Below are 12,376 nucleotides of genomic sequence, written 5' to 3'. Positions count from 1 at the left end.
GAGTCCCACAGGCCAAGAAGGCTCGATAGGACTCCTTCTTCAGCTTGACGGCATCCCTCACTGCTGGTGTCCACCAACGAGTCCTGGGATTACCGCCACGACAGGCACCAACGACCTTGCAGCCACAGCTCCGGCCGGCCGCCTCAGCAATAGAGGCACGGAACACAGCCCATTTGGACTCAATGTCCCCCGCCTCACCCGGGACATGTTCGAAGCTCTGCTGAAGGTGGGAGTTGAAGCTCGCTCTGACAGGGGACTCAGCCAGACGTTCCCAGCAGACCCTCACAACACGTTTGGGCCTGCCAGCTCTGACCGGCTTCCTCCCCCACCATCTGAGCCAACTCACCACCAGGTGGTTTATTAAAAAAAAAAAAAAAAAAAAAAGGCCATAAAACCCATTTCACAAGTCAAATCAAGAAGCTTGAATGAGTAATGACATTTTTTATTTCCTTCACTCTTTAAGACCCCACAGTGGACTCATATATTCAGCAAAATATGTTGTCTATAAGCATATTTTCAGATAAATGGTTTATTTTCCCCTAAATAACTTTTTTTTTTTTTTTTTTTTTACATTTTATCCTTAATTCCTAGCTGTTACCTGCATAATTATAATTATTTCATCAAGTAATTATATTACCTTTTGCACGTAAAAATTAGAAACTGCTAGAGAGAAAAAACCCTTCATGCTGTTCAGACATTTCATAAGATTAAAGATTAAAGATTATTTATTTTATCAAAGTTTCACCAAATAATGAGGCTGTTTTGCGGCTCACCTCTCATTTTTACCTGTTCTCTGTTGTATTTGTATGACAGCAGGTTTAAGATGAAAGAACCAGCAAATAAATAAACAAATAAAAACAATCATATTTACTTCCAACACGGACGCATTGATATTCAATAAATGTGTGACTGATTGATTTCATGGTAACTCAATGTAAATATGATCACTTAATGTTTTGAGCAGTGTTTATCAGTTATTTAAGTCCTGAGAGAACAGTCACTGTCCTTTATAATACTGGATTAACTTGTTCTCAGCTAGCTGCTGGATAATGTTAAACTCAAGATCTCCAGGATGTGGTCCAGTTTTAAACTTTTGGCTCTTAAGTTTCTCCCAGTAATGGCTCCAGCTTCCATTACTGTCCGCTCCAAAACCAAACACGTGGACCTAAGCAAACAGAAAACACATAGTTTAAGTCAATCATTTTTTTATTCTGGTGCTGGTCTTTGTTGTGTTAATACAAACCAGCACCTGGTTGCAATTTTCTGGTTAATTCTTATAAAAGCAGTAAAAAATAATTTAATACATTGATCCTGCACTTGTGCTTTGATTTAGTTTGATCATGACACAATCTGATATATCACGAGCTCTTCCTCTGAAGTCGTATTTACATAGTTTAAAGACCTGATAAAAAGCAACTGGATGTGGGTTTATTTGCATTTTTTCACATGACTATCTTATTATCACTCATTGTGTATTTTGGATGAGCACTCACACAGATATTCACATACACACACACATGCAAACACAGTAGTGTGGTTACTAGATGGAATTTGTAACATGATGGAAGGAAAATTACCTCATCACAAACGTGGAGTGCTAGGATTAAAGCCATGAAGCCAGTGGATGAATATCTGCCTTTCTTGTGAAGCCACTCATCATGAACGTACATCATGAAAGCTGGATTAAGCACCATTACCTGGTAAGAAGCAAAGCTGTTTTTAAACACGCTAATGCAATACTTTTGCAATAAATACAACTGTTTTATGATCATTCAGTTGTTGCAGAACAAAAAGAAGAACCACAAAAGAAACACCAAACAAAACCAGATTCAGGAAGTGCTTGACTTGATGAGTGATAGGATGATAAACCGTGACAAGCAGATCAGATTAACACCACAGAACTACACATACCATACACATACATGCCATCACAGAGAGTCAAGAGGAAGAGCAGATTTTATAGAATGAAGACACAAACAGGGCCCTCATTTATTAACCATTCTCACCCACAGATCGGTGTGTATTTTCTGAGTGAGAACACATATTTTTCAAAGTGCGGAATTTCTGATATTTATGATCTTAAAGACACACTACAGAACTTTTGCTATTTTCCCCGTCACGCGCCTCCTATCAGCGACTAATCAAGCATCCATCCCGTATCCTACCTGACCAACACATTCTCACTCCCAATGACTCAACAGTTGACCTGACCTGTTAGCTCTCTCCAGCCAGCAAAAGATTATCTTATGATGACTCTTTTTTTGTTTCTTTCTCTCTTTAAATCTTCTTGCGTTTCTTTGGTGAATCAGAGACGTTACATGTTCAAAACAGCCAGTTCCTTATTTTACTCTGAAGCGAAACGTCATGTCTCAGATGTAAAAGTTATATAGTCAGAAAGTTATGGTATGCATCTTCAAATATAGGATATATTTTTTTAAAAAGGGAAGAATTAAAGAACAGGAAAACATTTTATTACCAGTATTAATATTATTTTATAAGTGTGACATTCACCTAAGCATCAGCATTCTTTATGTTGTTGAAATAATAATTATTATTCAATTAATTATAATTGCTCACTTCAATGCTCACTTGGGCAATGACAGTGAGAACTGGAGGGGAGTGATTGGGAGGCATGGTCCCCCCTCTCTGAACCCAAATGGTGTTTTGTTATTGGACTTCTGTGCTCGTCGTGGATTGTCCATAATGAACACCATGTTCCAACATAAGAGTGTCCATAATGTGCATATGTACACCTGCCATCAGGACTCCCTGGGCCGCAGTTCGATGATCGATTTTGTAGCCATATCATCGGACCTGCAGCCACATGCCTTGGACACTCGGGTGAAAAGGGAGGCGGAGCTGTCAACTGATCACCACCTGGTGGTGAGTTGGCTCAGATGGTGGGGGAGGAAGCCGGTCAGATCTGGCAGGCCCAAACGTGTTGTGAGGGTCAGCTGGGAATGTCTGGCTGAGTCCCCCATCAGAGCGAGCTTCAACCATGTCCCGAGTGAGGCGGGAGACATTGAGTCTGAATGGGCTGTGTCTCTATTGTTGAGGTGGCCATCAGGAGCTGTGGCCGTAAGGTCATTGGTGCCTGTTGTGGCGGTCATCCCCAGAACTTGTTAGTGGACACCAGCAGTGAGGGATGCCTTAGAGCTGAAGAAAGAGTTCTATCGGACCTAATTGGCCTGTGGGACTCTGGAGGCAGCTGATAGATACCAACAGGCTAAGCGGCATGCAGCTTCGGCTGTCACCAAGGCAAAAAACTCAGGTGTGGGAGGAGTTTGGCGACGCCATGGAGGCAATTCTGGTCCACCATCTGGCGGCTCAGGAGGCAGAAGCAGTGCTCCGTCAATACTGTGTACAGTGGAGATGGGGAGCTGTTGACCTCAACTCGGGACGTAGTGGGTCGGTGGAAGGAATACTTCGAAGACCTCCTCAATCCTACCAACATGTCTTCCGATAAGGAAGGGGAATTGGGCGACTCAGGGGTGGACTCTCCTATCTCTTGGGATAAAGTCACTGAGTTGGTTGAAAAACTCCTTGGCGGCAAGGCCCCGGGGGTGGAAGATATCCACCCAGAGTTCCTTAAGGTTCTGGATGCTGTGGGGCTGTCCTGGCTGACACGTCTCTGCAGCATCGTGTGGACATCGGGGGCAGGGCCTCTCAACTGGCAAACTGATGTGGTGGTCCCCCTTTTTAAGAAGGGGAACCAGAGAGTGTGTTCTAATTACAGGGAATCACACTCCTCAGCCTCCCTGGTAAGGTCTATTCAGGGGTCCTGGAGAGGAGTATCCGCCGGATAGTCTAATCTCAGATTGAGGAGGAGCAGTGTGGTTTTCATCCTGGTCGTGGAACAGTGGACCAGCTCTTTACCCTCTTTTGGGTCCTGGAGGGGGCATGGGAGTTTGCCCAACCAGTCTACATGTGCTTTGTGGATCTGGAGAAGACGTTTGACCGTGTCCCCCGGGGGCTCCTGTGGGGGGTATTCTGGGAGTATGGGGTACTGGACCCCCTTGTAACAGCTGTCCGGTCCCTGTACAACAGGTGTCAGAGCGTGGTCTGCATTGCCGGTAGTAAGTCATATTTGTTTCCAGTGAGGGTTGGACTCCACCAAGGCTGCCCTTTATCCCCGATTCTGTTCATAACTTATTTGGACAGAATTTCTAGGTGCAGCCGAAGTGTTGAGGGGATCCGACTTGGTGGCCTCAGGATTGGGTCCCTGCTTTTTGCAGATGACGTGGTCCTGTTGGCTTCATCTGGTCGTGATCTCCAGCTCTCGCTTGAGCGATTCGTGGCCGAGTGTGAAGCGGCTGGGATGAGAATCAGCACCTCCAAACCTGAGACCATGGTCCTCAGCCGGAATAGGGTGGATTGCCCTCTCCATGTCAGGAGTCAGGTCCTGCCTCAAGTGGAGGAGTTTGAATACCTTGGGGTCTTGTTCACGAGTGAGGGAAGGATGGAGCGTGAGATCGACAGATGGATTGGTGCAGCATCTGCAGTAATGCAGACTCTGCATCGGTCTGTCGTGGTGAAAAAGAAGCTGAGTCAGAAGGCAAAGCTCCCGATTTACCAGTCGATTTACATTCCTACCCTCACCTATGGTCACGAGCTGTGGGTCGTGACAGAAAGAACGAGATCTCGTATACAGGCGGCTGAAATAAGTTTCCTCCGCAGGGTGGCCGGGCTCTCCCTTAGAGATAGGGTGAGGACCTCGATCATCCGGGAGGGGCTCAGAGTAGAGCCGCTGCTCCTCCGCATCGAGAGGAACCAGTTGAGATGGCTCGGGCATCTGGTCAGGATGCCTCCTGGACGCCTCCCTGGTAGGAGACCCTGGGGAAGATCAAGGACACACTGAAGGGATTATATCTCTCGGCTGGCCTGGAAACACCTCGGGATCCCCCCCACAGAGTTGGCAAATGTGGCTGGGGAGAGGGAAGTCTGGGCTTCCCTGATTAGGCTGCTGCCCCTGCGACCTGACCCCGGATAAGCGGCAGAAGATGGATGGATGGATGGATGGATGGATGGATGGATGGATGGATGGAGTTATAATTGCTGAAGGGGGAGGGGGTGTGGGTGGGGGGGCTGAACAGACGTGTAGTTTAATTGGTTTCTAAACTCACAATACTGCGATCAACTGAGAAACATTGATCTGACCTAATTCAATAATATATCCAATTCTGCATTTTGAAATGAGTGTCAACAAAGATGTTGAGATTATTTCTGAACAGATGCTGAGAGAGATCTTATTAAAGACGCACTACTACTACGCATTACTGTAGCAACACTATGCATAGTACTGTTACAGTAATTTTATACCAAGGTAGGGACGTTTACACATCTAGGTGGAATGGTTTACATAACATACTTTGGGTATGAGGAGGATGAGTTTATTCTTTATTTATTGTTAATCTATTCTTAAGTCAAATGTTAAATTAACAAATGGACCGTAAAATTTCAAAGAAACAGTCAATTGGTCAGCTCAGAAAAGAAGGAAGAGGAAGCGATGAAATGGGCAAAGATGACGGTATCTGAATTTTTTGCAAGTAATGAAACAGCCTTATGTAAATTACCGTACTATTAATTCCTTATTACTTTGCTAATAAAGTTTGTCTAGGCATAGGACATAACAGGGTCTCCACTGGACACAACAGTCCATAGTTCAGGTTTTTAGGAATCTTCTTGTTGTGTGGTGACAGTGTTAATTCTCATGCCTGTGGTCAGCCCACCGCAGAGTATAGAGATTATAGTAACCACACACATGAAAAAAACTGAGGACACATTCACATCAGTCCTTTTTGATTTGAATCTTGGTCCATTTTTTGGTCCACAGTCTGCTTAGTTTGGGAAATCATAAATGGCCATAACAAATTCAGATTTGCATCAAATAAGTTGACTTGGTCTGCCTGTCAATGCAGGTCTTAGTCCATTTGAAGTGGACCAAATACAGGAAGTGAACTGCAAAACAAAGTGCATTGTGGGTCTATGGACACTTTGCTTGCATCAACCAAAACATAGAAAGACCACTGCGACCTGATTCGGATGACTAAGATGCTTGATCATATAAACACTGTCATTTCTGGACTATAACATGACTATTTTCACACAATTTTAAGTAAATAATGTTGTTTCCCTTTCAGCTCATTCCTAATTGAAGGGGTCGCCACAGAGAATCATTGTTTGGGTGAATTGGCGTAATTGTATTAAACCATGTTTCCCCCTTCCTGACGCAACCCTCCGCACTGGGGTCCACCCCACAGAGAACAAGCCTCCTCGGGGCTGCAGTAGCGCAGAGAGCAGGACTCAAACCACCGACCATCGGCACATGACAAGTGGCTCTACCACTCGAGCCAACCATCCTGCAACTTAAACAATGACACGGCTAATTTATGGATTTTTACCAGCTAACAAGTCATTTTGCACTTCATGAACACACCCTCATCATGGAAACCTTGAAGAGATGCATATCATCCAGCCTTCAAGTGAAATGAGATCGATGTGGCTGTTGAAGAAGGAAACAGAGCTGCTGCACACTCTGGGAAGGTGAGGCTTTTCAATGCATACCACCCATTCATACAGGTTGGCAGTCTGTAAAGAGCCATTAAGTGATATACCTATTAAAAGAACGTGTGATTTTGTGGTTACAGGTATGCAGACCACACCCATTGCTGCTCCACGTCTGACATGCTCACAATGTGATTTGGTGCACTATGCAGTTGAACAAAGTCATGGCACAGTCAGAAAATGGAACAGAACCCGTCTGGAAACTGGCCAGGTCAGCTTTCACAGTTTCAAATGTTCTTTAATCCAAAAAAGCTTTTAGTCGAATCTTCAAAGCATGCAGGGAGTTTAAAAAAATGAACTGGATACAGTAAAATACTCACCAAATCCTTGTTAGCTTTTATTTTTGATTTTGACCTGTTGGATATAGCATAAAAAGACCATATGAAAAATAGATGAACCACTTACATGACACTGAGCATTTCACAGGATAAAAGAAGGTTGTAAATCAAAATCTAAATAGGTAAATAAAACTCAACAAGGAAGTGATAATTTTCTAAATTTAAATGAAAAAAATGTAGATAATTCAAAACAATTTTTATCCCTGGAACACACGTGTTGTTCTTTCCACATTATTCCTGTAGTAATAACATACAGGTGTTTCATGTAAGCCTCCATTTGGAATTATTATTTTCATGTAAACTCATAGGAGAATCCGTTAATTCCAAATTGTTTAATTCCAAATTATTTAATTCCAAATTTTTAATTCTGAATTAAAAAACACCATGTAACCACACCCATTGTTCATGTAAAACTGGTACTACAATTCTGCTAGAATCTGTTTCCCAGTAGGGATGGAACTGGTTTATTGGTATTTAGGCATGGGGCATCCTGAACATCCGGTAATGTCAGAAAAATAAATGAGTAGCATGAAGTTGTTTTCTACAAATTCTCAACAATTTTACAGCCTTTGTTCTCATGGACAATGAAAGACAAATCCATTTGCACCACACAAGGTCAATTAACCCTTTATGGGGCAAGTGACTATTTTTTTTTATCACTTTATTTTCTTTCATTTTCAACATGAAACTATTTTTTTTTGTCAATGTAACAACAGAATGGAGGTCTTGGTACATACCAAAAGGACAATTTTAAGTTAAAATTTCTCATTTCAAGGTATTTTATTGCCCTATAAAGGGTTAATGATATTTTGACAGCTCCTAGGCAACTGAGGAGGGTAAGGAGGCAAACAATGAAGCAATTGGATGAAGCAATTCAGGATTTATTTCCGGGATGGTTAACCCAGAAGTAAAGCTAAAGCTTTTTTATGTTTTCAGATTAAAATATAGGCTAGTGACTTGTGACATTAGCAAAGCAGCTCATTCTCCAACGGACTTGTCATTGCCACCTTGTCATTCTCTAGCTACTTTTAGATGACCAACCTAGCTAGCTCCCTGTAAAAATCCATTTTAAATCATGTTGATTTAGCCTAATCAGTGCTTAAATTTTACTCACGAAGAGAAGGCTTTGATGAGCCACTGTAGATCAAGTAGCTTGAATGGAAACAGAATAAGATGAGTGGTGTTATCTAAATGTACAGCACTTTCTGGATACATGATATGATGAGTCGTTTTGTTTCCAACATCCACTTCATAGCCTTTGATACGAGCAGTATTCATCCTAAATGGCAGAGAATACATCATTTATGTCAGTGTGTTAATTTTTTTTTAAAAGCTGGATTTGTATGAGACATGCAGCTAACATTAAGGAGAAAATAATTTTGCTGATATCTTACCTTATGACGACATCCTGATTGTCTATCAGAGGTCCGTAATGGGATCCTTTCAGATTAACAGAATTCCCCACCACTGCACAAGTCCTGCAGCGATCAGGGCTGGGTTCTGCAAGGTCTGGTCTGCGTGGAAATATTTCAAATATCTTCTCCACTGTTTCTTTGTAGACGCTGAAGTTGTACCGTTCATAATAAATGCCCTGACAAAAATAAGAAACACAATCAGTCAGAGCAGGATTCAGCTATTCTTCTATTTAGGTATTTATTTTAGCAAAATAACAAGAGGAACTCCAGATGAAGAAATGCTTTCATTTTTCTCCTTCAAGCCTGCTCATTGTGTAAAATGGGAAAGAAAAGGACATTGAAGATTTCAATTTCAAAGCAATCCCTTGAAATGTTCAATTAGAAAATTGAAATACATTAGCATAAACTGTGGTCTATAATTGTTGGGAAATATTTAGAAAATGAAATCCTAAACGTCCTTTTCTTTATCGTTTTAATTAAGTTACACAATGAACAGTCTTGAAGAAGATAAAGAAAATCCAGTTTGATTTATTTATTAATAATTTTTTATGAGTCAAAAATGCAGATAAGTTTTAAAAGTGAAAAAGAATATCTGTTTTTACATTTTTATCTGAATAATGGTACAGAATCACCTCCATCGAATGACTTTTAAAGCCTACCTTCCACCAGTGGAAAGCATCCCCAGAGAGGCTCTGCTTTGCAAATAAAAATGGTTGAACAGAACTATTAATACTAATATTAAGCACTTGTTGGTGTTTCACTGAACATTCCTCACAAGCACACAAGCTTTCTTCCTGAAACTCCAGCCAGTCAGTTGTAAGGAAGTGGTGACTTATAAACATCCCAAAGGACACGAAAGACAGCAGAAAAATGAAAACCATCTGTTTGGACTTCATGTTGGACATCTTGGAAATCTTTTAGGTTCAGTCTGTAAAGTGTGTGATAAAAAAACAAAAGAAAAATATTATTTTTTCTAAATATGAAATTGCAATTAACTATAAATACTGCATCATTTCATTAAATACATTAGTAAACTGATTTTTTTTTTTTTTTTTTTTTTTTAACTTGACAGGAGAAAACATCTAGAATGGCATGACTAATCAAAGTTGTAATTTCTGTAAAACTGAAATGGTAACATTTAAAACTATAACAACACATAATAATGCTGCACTGTGTCTGGTTTTTTTTTTGTGAGGTTTTTTTTTCATCTCTTACCTGATCGCAGAGTAAATCCACCCTTCCGGTGAAAAAGATAGAAAGTGTCTCGGGTAAAGATGACAAAACACAATTGTGGAACAGAAGTGCTATTCTTTTTTGTTTATTTTTTAACCCCACATGCAAGGACAGGATTGGTGCAATGAAAAGTTTGGAGGGGTGTGGTTTTTTTTGTACACTTCTATGTAAGTCTGCAATTGAATTTCTGTTTTCTCTAATCTTCTCTGTAAGTATAACACGAAAAAAAAGATGTTATTGAGTAGTGTTGATAAGAACATGTTAATATTGTTAATGAATGTTAGGAAATGAAATTAAAACAGACTAAGTGTGTGTGTGTGTGTGTGTGTGTGTGTGTGTGTGTGTGTGTGTGTGTGCCTGGGCATAATTTTCAATGTAATTCAGATTTATTAAACAGCCTCAGGTGGATAAAAACACAGAGGAAAGAATAAAAGAGACGACACTCGTTAATCTTCCTTAACACTGTATTTTAGATCTAAAGTAATGGATGGCAGATAATTATTATTCCAGTTCAACCAGGACAAAACTGAAGTTTTAATTATCTGTCCTGAGGAAAAGAGAGAGATCATAACTGCAGAGTTTCAATTCTTCTCAATGTGTGAAAAGTCTGGGTGTCCTTGTTGACTCTAAACTGGATTTTAATCCACACATAAAAAGTTGAACAAAAACAGGATTTTATCATCCAAAAGGCCTCGCCCATTTTTCTCTCTTGCCAGTAGAGAGGTGATGATGCGTGCGTCCTTTCTAGTAGATGAGATGATTGTAACGCTCTGCTCTCTTGCCTTCCCAAAAAGTCTATTTCAAGTTTACAGTACTCCAGAACTCAGAGGCACGAGTTCTGACAAGGATCAGAGGACGTGAACACATTACACCCGTTTTTAAAACGCTGCATCGGCGGTGTGTTTTGTTCGGTTTTCCATGTTTGTTTTAGAATTGATTTAAAGCTTTTTTTTAGTTATTTAAAAAGTCTTAATAGTCTTGGACCTTTTGTTTTTATAGCTGACCTCCTTTTAAGATATGAGCCCTCACAGACACCGAGGTCCACGGGTGCCAGCTTTGTTTTTCTGCAGTGAGGGCCAAAAACTTACGGTGAGGTCTCTTTTCATTACTATGGCCCTCAGAGAACCTCAGGGCTGCAGAGACTATTAATGTTTTTAAAAAGAAGTTCAAGACCCACATTTTGAGTTTAGCTTTTAGATGATCTTATGTGGTTTTTTTTGTCCATGTAAGGATTATTGTCGTTATTATTATCATTCTATTTTTATTCACCTATTTATATATGTATTATCTTCATTTGATTTGATCCTTTAAAACTTGGTTCATTCCAGTGTTTTCCTCATGGGGATCCTCCATGCTGGGAGCTATGCCCATTCAATCTGTTGCCATCAGGATGACTTTTACTGGGTGGTCCTTACATTGCAGCCTTTTGGCTGCTGTGAGGATCAAGGCCTAACCTGGGTCGTCCTCTGTGGTCATGGGTGGGCTGGCGACTGGTGTGAAAGGATCCACAGGATATCTTTTCGTTTGAGCCATTTGTTTGTTTATTTCTTTAATTGTTGTCTTGTTGGTTAAGAAGACAAACGATATCCTTCTAGAGTTGTACTATGCAACATGGTGGATGCGTCTGTATGCGTGTGCAAATGATCACACGCATTTGTATTCTTCGTTTTTTTTAATACATGAAGAAGATAAGTCTATACAAACCTGCTTCGCCTTCATCGTATACTGTACAATTAATTTTCCACTCAGATTCGTTTATTGCAGGTTCAGTCATCTCTATTCCTTTCCTGGTGCATAATCTTTGTGGCAAACAAACAGTACCAACTCATTCTTTTGCAGTCAAAAACCCTTTGACCTTCCAGGCCAAACATCTGAGTAATCCAGTGACGTTTTCCCTTTATATCAAGTAAATGGTCTGACAGTGTTTTATGGTGGATAAAAGCATAAAAAACGGTTTGCCTCCATATAAACGTGATGTGAGAGGCAGGTAAAGAAAAGCTTTTCATTAATATGCAGGCAGAGGATGAAAAAATACAGGATTTGAAAAAAAATATATTTCAGAGCTGATTTTTATTTTTGTCATGACGCCCTGCTGGAACAGTTTGAAAACAAGTCCATCAAATTGCATCACTGTTGCAGGAAATGTTCTCCAATCATAATGCAGTCACCAGAATACAAAATCTCAATGATTTCTGTGCTGGTAGTAACAAGTCTGCTGGAGCACCCTGGCTCTGGCTGGTGTTTCCACCAGCCAGGGCAGCTATGGCTGCACTCAGGAACAGCTTCAGGTGGCACCAAGAAACTTTTAATACCAAAACTCCTGGGCTGAAGTTCCGAACGCTTTCCTGGTAAAGCCACGCAACAGGTTTCTACGTAGTTGTAACCTAGACTGTGTAGACTGTCAGAATATTATAAGTATTATTATAAATATTATCGGGGGAGGGGGGGGGGGGGGGGGGGGAGATAAAGTAAAAGAAGCTCTGCCTCCTGCTCAGCTCTTTGAGACTGTAGGAACCACAAGTAAGCCTGCAGTCTGCGAACAAAGTATTCTGGTTGGTATATAAGGAACTATGAGGTCTTTGATATATAGTGGTGCCTGGTTGTAGAGAGCTTTATATGTAAGGAGAAGGATTTTAAATTCTATTCTAGATTCAACAGGCAGCCAATGAAGAGAGGCTAAAACTGAAGAAATATGATCTCTCATGCTGGTTCTGGTCAGGACTCTGGCTGCAGAATTCTGGATCAGCTGAAGGCTTTTCGGGGCATATTTAGGACAGCCCAGTAATAGAGAGTTACAGTAATCTAGTCTCGAAGTAACAAAAGCGT

The 12,376-nt window shown here is 40.9% G+C and overlaps 1 protein-coding gene across 1 annotated transcript; it reads right to left on the bottom strand.

Annotated features, from left to right (window-relative positions):
• Nucleotides 1-997: 997 nt before the first annotated feature.
• On the bottom strand, nucleotides 998-11,083 carry LOC306770007 (CMP-N-acetylneuraminate-beta-galactosamide-alpha-2,3-sialyltransferase 2-like; the record flags this gene model as incomplete). Its single annotated transcript, XM_079258775.1, has 7 exons — nucleotides 998-1,165; nucleotides 1,578-1,697; nucleotides 6,885-6,918; nucleotides 8,017-8,181; nucleotides 8,297-8,493; nucleotides 10,580-10,692; nucleotides 11,005-11,083. 7 exons carry the CDS (start codon nucleotides 11,081-11,083, stop codon nucleotides 998-1,000), a joined length of 876 nt encoding a protein of 291 aa, XP_079114901.1.
• Nucleotides 11,084-12,376: the final 1,293 nt, after the last annotated feature.

Source organism: Telmatherina bonti (genome assembly GCF_933228915.1).
Source record: "Telmatherina bonti genome assembly, chromosome: 19".
NCBI lineage: Eukaryota > Metazoa > Chordata > Actinopteri > Atheriniformes > Telmatherinidae > Telmatherina > Telmatherina bonti.
This window is presented reverse-complemented; position numbering and strand designations above follow the sequence as displayed.